Source organism: Sander vitreus, unplaced genomic scaffold (assembly GCF_031162955.1).
Source record: "Sander vitreus isolate 19-12246 unplaced genomic scaffold, sanVit1 ctg243_0, whole genome shotgun sequence".
In the NCBI taxonomy this organism is placed as follows: domain Eukaryota; kingdom Metazoa; phylum Chordata; class Actinopteri; order Perciformes; family Percidae; genus Sander; species Sander vitreus.
Window position 1 is genome coordinate 121,689 of NW_027595416.1, and position 13,312 is coordinate 135,000.

Sequence of the window (13,312 nt, forward strand, 5' to 3'; positions counted from 1 at the left end):
GAGGCTTTTCTGTAAAGCTAGAGGTAATACATATGCCTTTCCAAATTTCATACATCTAGGTGACATACAACGCAAGGGCAACATTTTGTAGGTGACGCTAAAGAGCCAATCTACCAGACTCCAGCCCGAGACACTCATCAGATGTCAATGGTCGCCACTTCTGATCCTTGTACAACGTTTCAACTTTTTGAACACCTTTAGCCTGTCAGAATTGTGATTCATCAACAGAGAGATTGCATTGGACCTTCACCAACTGTACATCGTTGGGGCTCAGACCCTAATTATACACAACGTGTCACAATTGAAGATGTAAAAATAAACTCCATTGACTACAAACGTACGGTGGCCCAGAGAGATCAACGAAATGCAACCCAAGAAAACACATGCAAATAAAACACACTGCGAAGAAGTAACACTCCAGCAAAATGAGAAACATATTCTCCAGTTTAACAACATACACTAAAAATACAGAAATAATATGCTTCTGCTTTGTTTTTGCAGTGTACCATCTTTCTCTAAATGCAGTACACTGAGAACAAACTGGACGCTTGAACAGGGTTAGATTAAAATAATGGATCTTTGTTTAAAGCTCCCATATTCTGCTCATTTTCAGGTTCATTATTGTATTTTAAGGTTGTACCAGAATAGGTTTACATGGTTTAATTATCAAAAAACACCATATTGTTGTTGTACTGCTCTCTCTCACTGCTGCAGATCCTCTTTCAGCTGGTCTCTGTTTTAGCTACAGAGTGAGACCTCTTTTCTTCTGTACTATCTTTGATTGCACATGCTCAGTAGCTCAGATGTAGCTCATGTCAGCTAGCTAGCTCCATAGACAGTAAAAGAAAGGCTGTTTCTCCACCTTCAGTCAGTTACAAGGCAGGATTAGCTGGGAGACTTCTTCTAAATGAGGACGCACATGGAAGTAGTTCTTTTGGAGATTATGGTGAACTGGTGTGTGTTGTAGCAGTGCTTTGCTATTGAGAACGAGGTAGCATGCTAGCGTTAGCGTTAGCATGCTAACGCTACGAGCTAACGGTTGTGGTTAGCCAGCACGTTTCGGCTTGTGATGTCACAAGCCGTGCAGATGTTGACCAGCTGACCCAGAGACTGAAGACAGGACACATTCAGGAACCGGATCTCACTCAGAACAGCATGGATGGATTTTTTTCAAAGTTGGTATGCGTGTGGAAGCACCAGAGACACAAAAGAACACCCCAAATCCCAGAAAATGTGTTTTTTTCATAATATGGGCACTTTAAGTGATCTGATATCACTTATTTCATTCCAGAAATGCATCTTATATTATCTGCCTTTTCACCATGGATGGAGAAGTATTTTTATCAAACTTTTTAAGGCCTCAGTTCTTAATGTAAACATGAACCTGGTGCATTATAAAATATATTTGAGTTGCTTCTTACTTGTACAATTTACAGCAGAAGTTGTTTGAGAATCTCTTTTATATCCAGATAAACTGGGATTGGAAATGAAATTTTCTAACCTAATTGATATCCAATCAGAAATGTGATCCAATCGGGACGCTGAGAATTGGAGTCAGAATCGATTCAGGAAATCAGTGATAACCAGCCCTACGCTCCAGCTCATGGGAGTTGTATTTTTGAGATTGTAGAGTAGCTGTGGTCCTTATCCCTGCTGAATGGATCAAGGTTCATGTAGGCGGAGTCTTCCATGTTGAAGGCTGGATTACAGTTCCCATTGGAGAAATCTGGGGCAACCTGAGGAAAATAACAGATATTTGACACAGAGAGAGAGAAACCACTCCTGAAACACAGGTATAGCTCTTGAAATGATTCTTTGGAGGTGACACATAAGAAAAGGAAAACCAGCACACATGCTTTGAGCTACATTTTGAAGAACATCTGAGGGATGGACTGTGAAGAAAGAGGTTTAGGTTCTGTTTACATTTTGATGTAAAGATTGTCACTATTTAAAGTGCTCATATTCTGCTCATTTTCAGATTCATAATTGTAATTTGAGATTGGACCAGAATATGTTTACATGGTTTAATTATCAAAAAACATCATATTTTTGTTGTACTGCTCATTGCTGCAGCTCCTCTTTTCACCCTGTGTTCAGGTCTCTGTTTTAGCTACAGAGTGAGACCTCTCACTGCTGGAACATCTTTGTTGGCAGTCGCACATGCTCAGTAGCTAGGTAAGGACTACACGCTCAGTAGCTAGGTAAGGACTACATGAGCTAGCTAGGTAAGGACTACACGCTCAGTAGCCAAGTTTGTATGTGTGTGGAAGCACCAGAGACACAAAATAACACCCCAAATCCCAGAAAAAGTGATTTTTTCATAATATGGGCACTTTAAGTTTTTAACTGCTTCTATTTTTCTACAAACTGCCAACTTACAAGTTGGGGTATTAGTGTATTTGCAGATATTATATATATATATATATATATATATATATATATATATATATATATATATTACAGATGCACCGATAGTCCGGCCGGTGACCGGAATTGGCCAGTTTTCACGTGCTCGGCCATGACCGGCGACCGGCAGGTCAGTCTGACATATGATGATGTCATGCCAGTCAACGCTATAATTAACTGACAACAGAAGTTATACCAGTTACAGTTCTCAAGGACGCACGCACACACGGACGTGACAGCACGCTCTCTTCTTCCTTTCTCTCAACGTCTCCGCCGTGTGTCGCTCTATTCTCCCACATGTAGGAACCTCGTGCATTAACCTGCAACGTGTCAGCTGTTTGGACATTCTTCAGCGTGTGTGAAGAAGATAACACGTCTGCAATATGCAACACCTGCAAGGAGGAAGTAGGACGTGGAGGGACGACCCCAAAAACCAGAATCACATTTCTTTAGTTGATATCTGATGTGAAAAGAAGGAAATTGTTCTAACGTTGCTCTTTAGATGTGTGTTAATGTCCCACCAGGAGTCACTTTATATAGTTCTGTTTTATAGTGATCCATCATCTGTTCAACACATGTTATATTAAAGAAAAGATAGACAATAAATGTGTGTGTGCTGGAAAGAGGTTAGAAAATAATTGAAATCGGAATCGGCCAAGAAAATTGTAATCGGTGCATCTCTAATATATATATATATATATATATATATATATATATATTATTATTATAAGAAAATCTTCCTTCCTATGCAATATAAATCCCCAAACTATGCTTATAGGTCCAGTCCTATGCTAAACTTCCTTAAGTGACATTCAAGGCCCGTAGTCTGAATGGTGGCGCTACAGCAGCCGTCTCATGTTTAGAACTTTAAAGGTTCAATGTAAATGAGTCGTACATGTCAGCACTTTTTAACTTTCACCAAAATGTCGGAGAAGAAACGTTCATATGTTTTAAGCTTGCAGGAATTATGAAGTCCGTCACTCTGTTTTTATCCCAAACTGTATAAACCAAACTCCTTCCAAAGGTTTTGCACAATTTAAAGAAAAATCCTCCACAGACAAATCAGCCAGATTCCTTTTTTTGTAAGAAATGATGCTCGCTATTTATCAGAATCTATAATAGTAAACAACTACTGCAACATTTTTGCTTAAATGTTTATAAAAATATGTAAAAACATTTTGATCTAATGCTAGAAGTAGTGTGTTAAAATAAAACTGAATTATTGACAGTATTTTGAACTGACAGGGAGATGTTTGTACTTTCGGCTGTCTAAGGAGAACAGCATGAGATCTAATTCATTTTCACAGATGACGACCTTCTATCTTCTGGTATGTACCAGTGCACATTCAGCCAACAGAGAGGAAACAGTTAAAGAAAGTCACCTTCACGTTCCTGCCATCTGACTGTCCTCCAGTGGAAGCTGTGGAGCAGACAAAATAGTTTTTAGTTTTTATTTAAATGAGTAATTCTTTTACAGATGAGGTAATGTTATGTGCCAGGCAGAGTGGCAAAGTGCCTGTAGTATGTTTGTCATCTCTCCTGTGTCTTTCTCCTCCCCTCCTCAGTTTTCTCTCTCCGTATGAAAACAGTGATTGGTTGTGCAGCCCAGTAAAGCAGGTCATTGGTTCCCTCAGGTTTGGAGCTGACCAATCAGCTGGCCGTCAACACAGTGAGCTGTGGGTACCTGTTCAAATCACCAGATACACCAGGTCTAGCGGTCAGTGCCGCCCCTTTACGTGTGTGTGCGTGCGTGCGTCCGTGTGTGTTTGTGTGCGTGTGTGCGTCCGTGTGTGTGTGTGTGTGTGTGTGTGTGTGTGTGTGTGTGCGTGTGTGCGTCCGTGTGTGTGTGTGTGCATGTGTGTGCTTCACCCAAGGACATAACATTGGGGGGGTTGAGCTCTCCAACCATCTAGGGAGGTCCTGGGGCCATGTCTACATGGATTTAAAAAAAACTGAAAAAGCCCAGTTTTTATTATTGGGGGGGTTCTAAATTGAATTGTTACATGAGGAAGATTTGGTTTTCCTGTGGTTTCAACACCTTTCCTTCCCAGATAATCCCCTCGTACTAGTTCTCTGATTATGTGGAGGACAGTTTTCAAACATCTGTCACTCATTTGTCGTGTCATTGTCCCTCTCGGTCACTGTCAGCACGTTGGAGCCTGACAAACTAATTTCACCTGGTGATCTGACCACATCCTAATAGTTGGTAAAACCTGCAGACATGGTATATGTATTGGTTCACAATTAGCAACATCTAATAGCCAAATGCTGGTAAAATATGCTAGTGGTTGGTAGATTTGCTTTGCTCAGCAGCCCAAAAACAACGGTAATATATTGAGTGGCTGGTTGAACATTCACTAGCCATTTGGCTGGTGGACGAAAAAGTTCATTTTGAACCCTGATTGGCCGCCTCTGAAACGTCCTTCTACCTGCCCTGTGTATAGGATTTAGTTTTCTGAGAATGTCGTATGTTTCTTTAAGTCACTGTTGATTACATGCTGTGTAACTCAGGTTTGTGTTGCTGTGTCCTCGTGTTGATCTGTTCCAGAGAAATACATTACAGAGGAACACTGTCAGGATTGTTGAAGTGGTAAAAACCACGACCTGAGAAATGGGAAGTTTGTTATTGTTGAGTTGTTCCTGTTGTCTCACCGTTGGGTTTGTGCTTCCTCCGAATACAGACGATCGCCAGCGCCAGAAGACAGATGATGACAATGATGAGAAGAATCACGACCAAATACAACAGCACACCTTTGTAAAGAAGAGAGAAGGTGGTTTTACAGACACTTCCTAGTTGATAATGACTTTACATTTGGGACTTGAGGCCCTGTTCATGCTGTGCTGTCAAACTAACCCCTCAATGACTACTGTCATATTAAACTCAATGTGCAAATCATGGAAACAAATGAGGAACGTTTAAATGCACACAGTATTTAAGTGCTTGCTCTTGAGGGAATTACTGGAATTGTTGGGACTTTATAAATGATAGAGTGTGGTCCAGACCTCCTCTATCTGTAGAGTGTCTCGAGATAACTGCTGTTATGATTTGATACTATAAATAACATTGCATTGAATTGAACCTTTTGATAAAGAAAAACTCTTTTCACAATAACTCAGTAGACCTGGTTCTTTTCTACCAGTTCTAAGGGTTTCAGGCTCTATCACTGAAGTGTGAAGTGTGTGTGAGCACAGAGCTCGTCGTTGAGATTACAGGAAGACAAAGATCAACAACATGAGATATAACAACAAACTAGTTTAGTTAGGTAGTACAATTACTTTTACGCAAAACTGTCCAGCATTCCCCAGCTGAGCGTGTTTGTTGAGTGATGGAAGGACAATTACATGTAACTGCTTTTGTTCACAGACTTTGAGCCATCAAATCCAGTGTGTACATGTACCTCTGGGTGTGTACATGTACCTCTGGGTGTGTACATGTACCGCTGGGTGTGTAGATGTACCTCTGGGTGTGTACATGTACCTCTGGGTGTGTAGATGTACCTCTAGGTGATGGTGTCTCAGTGTGTACATGTACCTCTGGGTGATGGTGTCTCAGTGTGTACATGTACCTCTGGGTGATGGTGTCTCAGTGTGTACATGTACCTCTGGGTGTCTCAGTGTGTACATGTACCTCTGGGTGTCTCAGTGTGTACATGTATCTCTGTGTGTTGGTGTCTCGTGGTCGGAGCTGTGAAAAACATAACCATGGCGATACAAAGACCTCCTTATGTGTGTGTGTGTCACAAGTAATCATTTGTAGTCTCACTTTGAATCTCACCATCTGTGACAACGATCCTAAACTCTTGGTAAGGATCCGGAGAGAAAGATGTGTTTAGACCACACCTGTAGAGTCCTGAGTCAGACCTGGTCAGCTGGGAGATGGTCACATACACAAATCCTCCTAACACAAATCCTCCTACATATCTGATGCTGTATCTGTCTGTCTCAGCGCTGACATCGGATGTTTCAATGAGAATGTCTTTGTCTTCACATTCTCCCTTACAGAAGTACTTCCTGCTTCCAGAGACAGAAAAGAAGCATGACACGATGATGTTATCTCCAGTTGTCTTATAGAAGGTTTTTACTTCAGGAGGATTTCTTGTCAGCAGTGCTGTTGAAAAGACGAACAATCAATAATTCTGTACTCCAGATGATCAGAGTGATAAAAAATATGAAAATAACAAAATCTGTCAGCAGCTGTCAGTGAACAGAACATTTTTTCATCACACAAGAACAACCCGGTCTCAGGCCAGGTCGTGAAATAGTCACGTTATTTTGATTCATTGATACGTTTACAGGTCACGATTTTGACGTTTATTTTGTGTACACGTCATGAATTTTGAATGTGTACAGGTCATGGTTTTCAAACCTGCTCTGGGGGGTGCTACAACGGGGGAAATGAGGCGCCACACGCCGGCCACAACGATGGGACGGGCCACCACTCGCGGGTGCGATCCCCAGGCACAGGGGCACACAACAACAGGAAAATGAAACGCCACAACAACGGGACGGTTGTGGTTAGGAAGAGAATAATGAGGTAAGGAAGTGCAACACGGGGGACGCGATCCCCGGTCTCCAGGGTGAAAGTCCTATGTTGTCTGACCCATCCACCCCCCCAACCAACCTCACTGCGCGGACTTTCGTCTTATCAATACTACTCGCTAACGTCATCGTTCTGTGATCAAGAAATATGCTTCCCATTGAAATACATTGCTTTAAAATTCGTAATCACCACACGAAAAAAACGACATTATCGTGTCCTGTCCACGACTCAATACATTCAATAACGTGACCATATCACAAACTGCCATGAGGCTGGGCTGCACAAGAAACTATTTTTTCAGACTCACCGTCTACAACAATGACTTCAAAGTCGCTGTATGAATCTGAAGACAGAGATGTGTTCAGACCACACCTGTACCGCCCAGAGTCAGACTTGGTCAGCTGGGAGATGCTGACGGCAAGATAAGTGTTTGCTATTAGTGTTTCATATTCAATCCTGTATCTGCCGCTCTGAGCCGTGTCGTTACGTGTTTCTATGAGAAGTTCTCCTTTTTCTTTACATTCATTCTTACAGAAGAACGTTGTGTTTCCATCCAAAGGAGAGTAGCAATAAACTCCTATATCTCCTCCTTCAGTTTGCAAGTAGACATCGATTGGGCTTCCATCCTGCAGAGCTGTTGAACAGATCAATCATTAGTTTTTCGTGTCTTATTAGTTCTGTTATGGCCCTAACTATATTTGGTAACATACTTTCATACATACTGTATTTGTGTGTGCCTAAATAATGAAGGGTGAGAGCTCTCTTGTCCTTCAAAATCTAAGGCTGTGTTTAGACGGAAACGATCTGAAGAGAAAACGCAAAAGTGGCGTTGCGTTCTCACTTCATATTCCGCGTTTAGACGAGTGATTTGGGGGGGAAATCTGCGTGCATATGGTGACGCAGAAGTGTGTGAAATTCGATATGCACACCAGGTGGCAGAAGCCTGGACGGCCTGCAAGGATCAGGGCCGTCGTCAGGTGGTGCGTGGCGTAGGGCAGATCCAGTCCCTCCAAAAAAACGTGATTATGTGATCTCATAATTCAATGCATAATCAGCCAAAGTCCTCATATTTATTTCGTGGGGGGGGGGGCGCACTTTTGCCGCATAAATTGCCGATTTCCACACAAAATATGCGGGGCTGGCATGATTTCATAATCCCCGCATTTTCGTTGCAAAAAAGTCCCAAATATCTTAGCAGAAAGATGAAAAATGTTGCGTTTACTTCACACAAGAGCAGCTATTTTCCCCTGTTGCCATGGGAACGTTATGAAGTGACATCATTACGCGACGTGAACATTATCGAAAAGCTGCAAACCCCGCGATGAAGCCACGATGAAGTTCACGCAATTTCATTGCCTAAAATTGCATAAATATACCGCATATTCCATCACATTTTTTAAGAAAACGTGCCGAATAATCAAGCCAATAATCACAAAAAAACTCCACATTTTTCTGGAAGGACTGCAGATCCCTGCTGACCAGCCGGTCCATGCTCAGCCCGTTGGAGGCCGGGAACGACTAGTGTTTGCTGCCCACGTTCTGCATCAGCATGGTACTGTAGGACATGGGGTGTGCCAGGCAGGGTGATGCAGCGACAGGAAGGGCGACATGGGTCAGTACAGGGAGCTGGCGCGGTCCGTGAAGGTAAGCCCGGAGGTGAGACACCAGTGGTGGATGCAGAACGTGACAGATGGGTGGGCCTGAATCTAGGCAGTTGTCCTGAATCATCCACATAGTTCCCGAATCCAGGAAATGATACTAGAGCAGCAGTCTTGAGTTGCCTGATGAAACATTAAAAACTGTTCACAGGGCTTAAAGGAGAAAAAGGGAATTCATTATAGATGGGTTATCATTTTCGTTGTTCAAGATACTGCTCGTTCAACTTCCAATTATGATTAAGTATCTCATATTTTTGACTAGGCTAAATTAGCCAACATATCAACAAACTATCTCCTATTTTCAACATACTAGGTCATAGTCTTGACCTTAAGCAAAACATTATTATATCTCATGTATTGTTTTCTTGTCCCTGTAGAAATGTGTTTCTTTATGGTGAACACTGGACGCATTTGAGCAGAAGAGACCCTAAACGAAAATGAAATATGGGGTGGGTCTGAGCAGACTTTTGCATTTTTAACCTTAAGACGGGAACGCGACGGTGGACCGTTTTTAAGATTTCCACTGTGGAGGGTGGTTTCACTTTTTTGCATTTTTAAGCCCCAAAAACGCCGTCACCTTATAAACGAAAGGCACATCTGATAAAATATTTTGTCGTTTGCACCTGTGAGCGTATTCGTGTAAACAGGGCCTTAGTTTCTACAGATGACAGCGCAGATTGGTTCCGTGTCCACTGTCACGCTCGCTGCTGATTAGAGGGTTGGGAGTCAATGTCAGTGGGGGTCCAATGGCAGCTCAGAGAGACTTCCAACATGATAACTTGTTCCTGTTTATCAGAACAAAGAACCGACTGAACTCATCTACATTCAGTCAGCCCACAGCTTTTGTACGCTCGATGTGTTTTCAGTAATCAGGTCTTTTATGAACAATAATTCTAACTCATGTAAATCAATTTCAAATCATCCAAACGTTTCATATTAGTTTTTCTGTTACAGGATAAACAGAATAGGTTTTAAAACCAACAACATGTTAATTCCACACCACATTATCAAAATGCTGCTCGCTTCATTTGGGCTCTGACTCGCAGGTTTCTGTTTGTCTGGATGCAGATAGGTATTTAAATCAAAAGATCCCATAAAAATACAACAAACGTGATGGAAATCAAACAAACTACTAAAAAAACATGACCTTAACAGATATCTTATTTTTCACTTTGTTTTTGACATTTCATGAAAAAACTAATAATTGATGAATCAAGAACATTAACTGGAGATGAATTGATCATGAAAGTAATCATTAGATGCATACCTAAATACAAGCATTCATAAAATCAAAAAGCAACTGTGATCTTTGCAGATTTCTGGCACAGAACAGAACTTGTTTTATACGGAGCCCCCCGGGGTCAGCTGAGAAAACTAAACTAAACCGTGCGCACAGAATACAACGTTCCCTCGGTTTCATAAAAGTGAGCAAAGTTAGAAATATATTCACAGATTCAAACTTCCGGGATTAATTACTCTATAGAGAAATGTTATTAAATCCCAAACGATGCATCTTTCCTACCGTAGTACGGTAAACAACGAGCCGTCCTCCGACCTGGAGAAACACCACTGGTCTCTACGAGCAGCCGTTTCTCTATAGAGTAATTAATCCCAGAAGTTTGAATCTGTGAATATATTTCTAACTTTGCTCACTTTTATAAAACCAAGGGCATGGATTTTTTATTCTGTGCCAGGTTTAGTTTAGTTTAGTTTAGTTTAGTTTTCTCAGCTGGGCTCCGTATGTTTTCAAGCGATTATGAAGTTTTTGATAGTTGCACCTTTGTTTTATGTAAACTGAGTTTGTTCTTTTATTTCCTTCCTGATGTGCAGTTTATTTAGAGGAAGTTACACGAATACTTGTAATGAAATATATGTTGTTTTTTTACCTTTATTTATCCAGGTAAGTCGATTGAGAACAACTTCTCATTTGCAACGACGACCTGTCACATTCACACAGTCACACATTCATACCTGGAAGTTAAAGAAAGTCTGTCCTAAAACACAAGAGTCACACACTCATCTGTACATTGGTAGAGTTTTAGTTCTTCTGTCCATACTGGCCACAAAGAGATCCCTTATTAAAGCTGTTTCTATGTCAGTGATGGGTCCTCATCAACATAGAAAGCTGTCATGAGAAAGTGTTAGACCACTGATCAATAAAGAAAAGAGCAGCAGGACAGAGTGAGAGAAATCCAAAGTAAATGTACTCACAGAGGAAGAAGAAGCAGATCAAAGTGGGACGGACGTTCATGTTGAGACTCTGATGGTTTACCGCTGCCTCTCTTCCTTCTTCACTGGCAAACCAGGAACTAGTTACTTCTTTAAATGATGGAGTCCCTCCTCCAAACACAAGACCCACAGCTCTCCTCTCCTCCCCCTCCATCACTCTGGGTTCATACTGACCGCTCAGACCAACACAGTCTCACTCCCTACTCGTCAGATGTCTGACGCATGGTCAAGGACCCCTGGTATCAGGTTCCCACGAAAGAGGTAGCATAGTACTTAGGAAAAAACACTAGTTTTTCATTATTGGTATTTTATTGTATAAATTCTCACGTACAACGTGCAACATTCTTTCAACGACGAGGAGCGGTAATTACTACGTCACTTCAGCTGATGTTTTTAAACGTTATTACGGTGCATAACTTACTGGAACAAAGCTGATCAACGTGTTGTTGCTGGGGACTAAACCACTGACTGTATATATGTACATTGAAGTGATACTGGCGTTAAAGACCCGCTGATCGCTGTCTGATTCTGGGAATGAATGCCCGCATTGCATTGTGGGATACCAGCTTTGAATGCGCCGAGCTCGGCCCATATCATAATGTTCTGTATTACAGCATACTGTAATATTTCACCGGTAATAAGGCCGAAATAATATTAAAATAAAAAAAAATGAATACCATGATAACATCTAAATAAATGTTGCTAGATGTAGCGTTATAGTTTAAAAAATATCAATAAACAACAACCCAGCTTCCCTGGTCGAAATAGACCGAAATAATAACATTAAAAGAAATACATATAAACCATGATCATATCTGGTGAATACATGTTGATTAAAACAGCGATTATTGGGCTAAAAATACCAATAATGCCACAGATTTTGAGTAAGAGGCTGTGTTCTTTCTTTCGTCTATATCTGACGGTGAGGGATTAATATTAATGTCTATCTGACGGACCCCCTCGTCAAAAACAACGCAATAGGTACACCTCTTTCATTGGGACTTGACACCAGGGGTCCTGGACCATGGGTCAGACATTTGACGAGTAGGGAGAGAGACTGTGTTGGTCTGACACCATACTGTAACATATTCATACTCCCACCTTGGAAACAGCACATCTAAATGAGACAGGAAGACATGGGATATTGGGTGTGATCCATATTTATTACCTACAACTGTATTTTGTCCATAAAACTCGAAGCCGAAGTCTGCCCCAACTTACTTTTCCCAACATTGGTGAACGACATCAAGACATGGCACTTATAAATAAATATATAGAGCATGCATGCTAAGTAGGGGTGGGATAAATAATGGATTCTTAGATGCATCGCGATTCTCTCTAGAACGATTTGATTATCGATTCTGATATCGAATCCAATCTGATTTTTTTTAAATGTGTTGTGTGCTGTCTCCAGACAAGTACAGATCAGAAAACAGAGTGACTGAAAGAGGATGGGATAATGGTCAACAACGCAAGAGTTTAGGCAAGAGTGCAGAAAAAAAACACACAAAAATGGCCAAAAGGACATTCTCCACCTTTAAACATGACTGGGCCTCTGACATGGAAGATTACTGGAGGGAGGCGGACAGGAGTGTGGCCAGGCAGAACTGAGACTCGATGTATGGTGGCGGTGAGAGTCCAGTCTTCACTCACCCAGGTGGTCAGTTTGAGGGAGCGATGAGAGCTGAGTGGCGAGGAGAGCAAGCAGCAGGCAAGCAGGTCACAGCAGATTTTCTGTAAAATGTGCAGACATTTTCCCAGCGGAGCTGACAGCCCATTTGCGAGAGAGGGGTTTGTGGACTGGAAGCAACTATGACAAGCCTGTGAAAAACACCAGGTGAGCAAGCCCCACTCCGTTTCACTGGATAGGTTTCAAGGCTACAGGGCCAACCAAACTGCAGACCGGGGACGTGTTGAATCAAATGAACCGTGATGCCATGGACTAGTCATTTATTGAAAGGAATCGGGACCATCTAAAAGTCGTTTTCGACATTGTGCTGTTTTGTGCCGAGCAGGACACCCCCCTACGTGGACACAGGGGAAATGATGATCCTCTCAATAAAGGAAACTTTATAGAACTGTTCAAGTTCATGTGCAAATATGATCCACAGATCCAAAATCGTCTAGAGCAGCTGCCCAGGAACAGAACTTTGATGAGCCCAGATATACAAAATGAGCTGTTCTGATGAAGGTATTGAACTCCTTGCTGTAATCGCTGAGTGTATTTTTGAGTTTCTCCGTCCACAGAAAGCAGCAAAGACAGAGATCTTCATGGTTATCTGGAGAACACAGACTTATAAAACCCAACATTAATGAATGATAAACAGATTGTAGTTATTTTACTGTTAAAAGCGAGTGTAAAAGTCTAAAAAAAACGCATTGAAAAAGTGTCTGAAAAGCATCAAAAACCTCACAAAAAAGCATCACAAAAGAAAACACATACATAGAGATTTTTTTGGAAAAGCGTCAAAAAGCTCTA

General features: G+C 41.5%; 1 protein-coding gene across 1 annotated transcript; it reads right to left on the minus strand.

Annotated features, from left to right (window-relative positions):
* Positions 1–410: 410 nt before the first annotated feature.
* LOC144513399 (uncharacterized) lies at positions 411–12,079 on the minus strand. Its single transcript, XM_078244466.1, has 9 exons — positions 12,055–12,079; positions 11,935–11,950; positions 10,816–10,893; positions 8,393–8,727; positions 7,254–7,580; positions 6,170–6,514; positions 5,059–5,157; positions 3,789–3,826; positions 411–1,736 (listed from the first exon to the last, which is right to left on the minus strand). Exons 1-9 carry the CDS (start codon positions 12,077–12,079, stop codon positions 1,602–1,604), a joined length of 1,398 nt encoding a protein of 465 aa, XP_078100592.1. The 3' UTR covers positions 411–1,601.
* Positions 12,080–13,312: the final 1,233 nt, after the last annotated feature.

Coding starts and splice junctions, on each gene's coding strand:
- LOC144513399 (XM_078244466.1), bottom strand. CDS start 12,079: ATGTCGTTCACCAATGTTGGGAAAA. Junction 7,581..8,392: donor TGCAGTCCTTCCAGAAAAAT/GTGGAGTTTTTT, acceptor TCTGTTCAACAG/CTCTGCAGGATGGAAGCCCA. Junction 1,737..3,788: donor CAGATGGCAGGAACGTGAAG/GTGACTTTCTTT, acceptor TATTTTCCTCAG/GTTGCCCCAGATTTCTCCAA.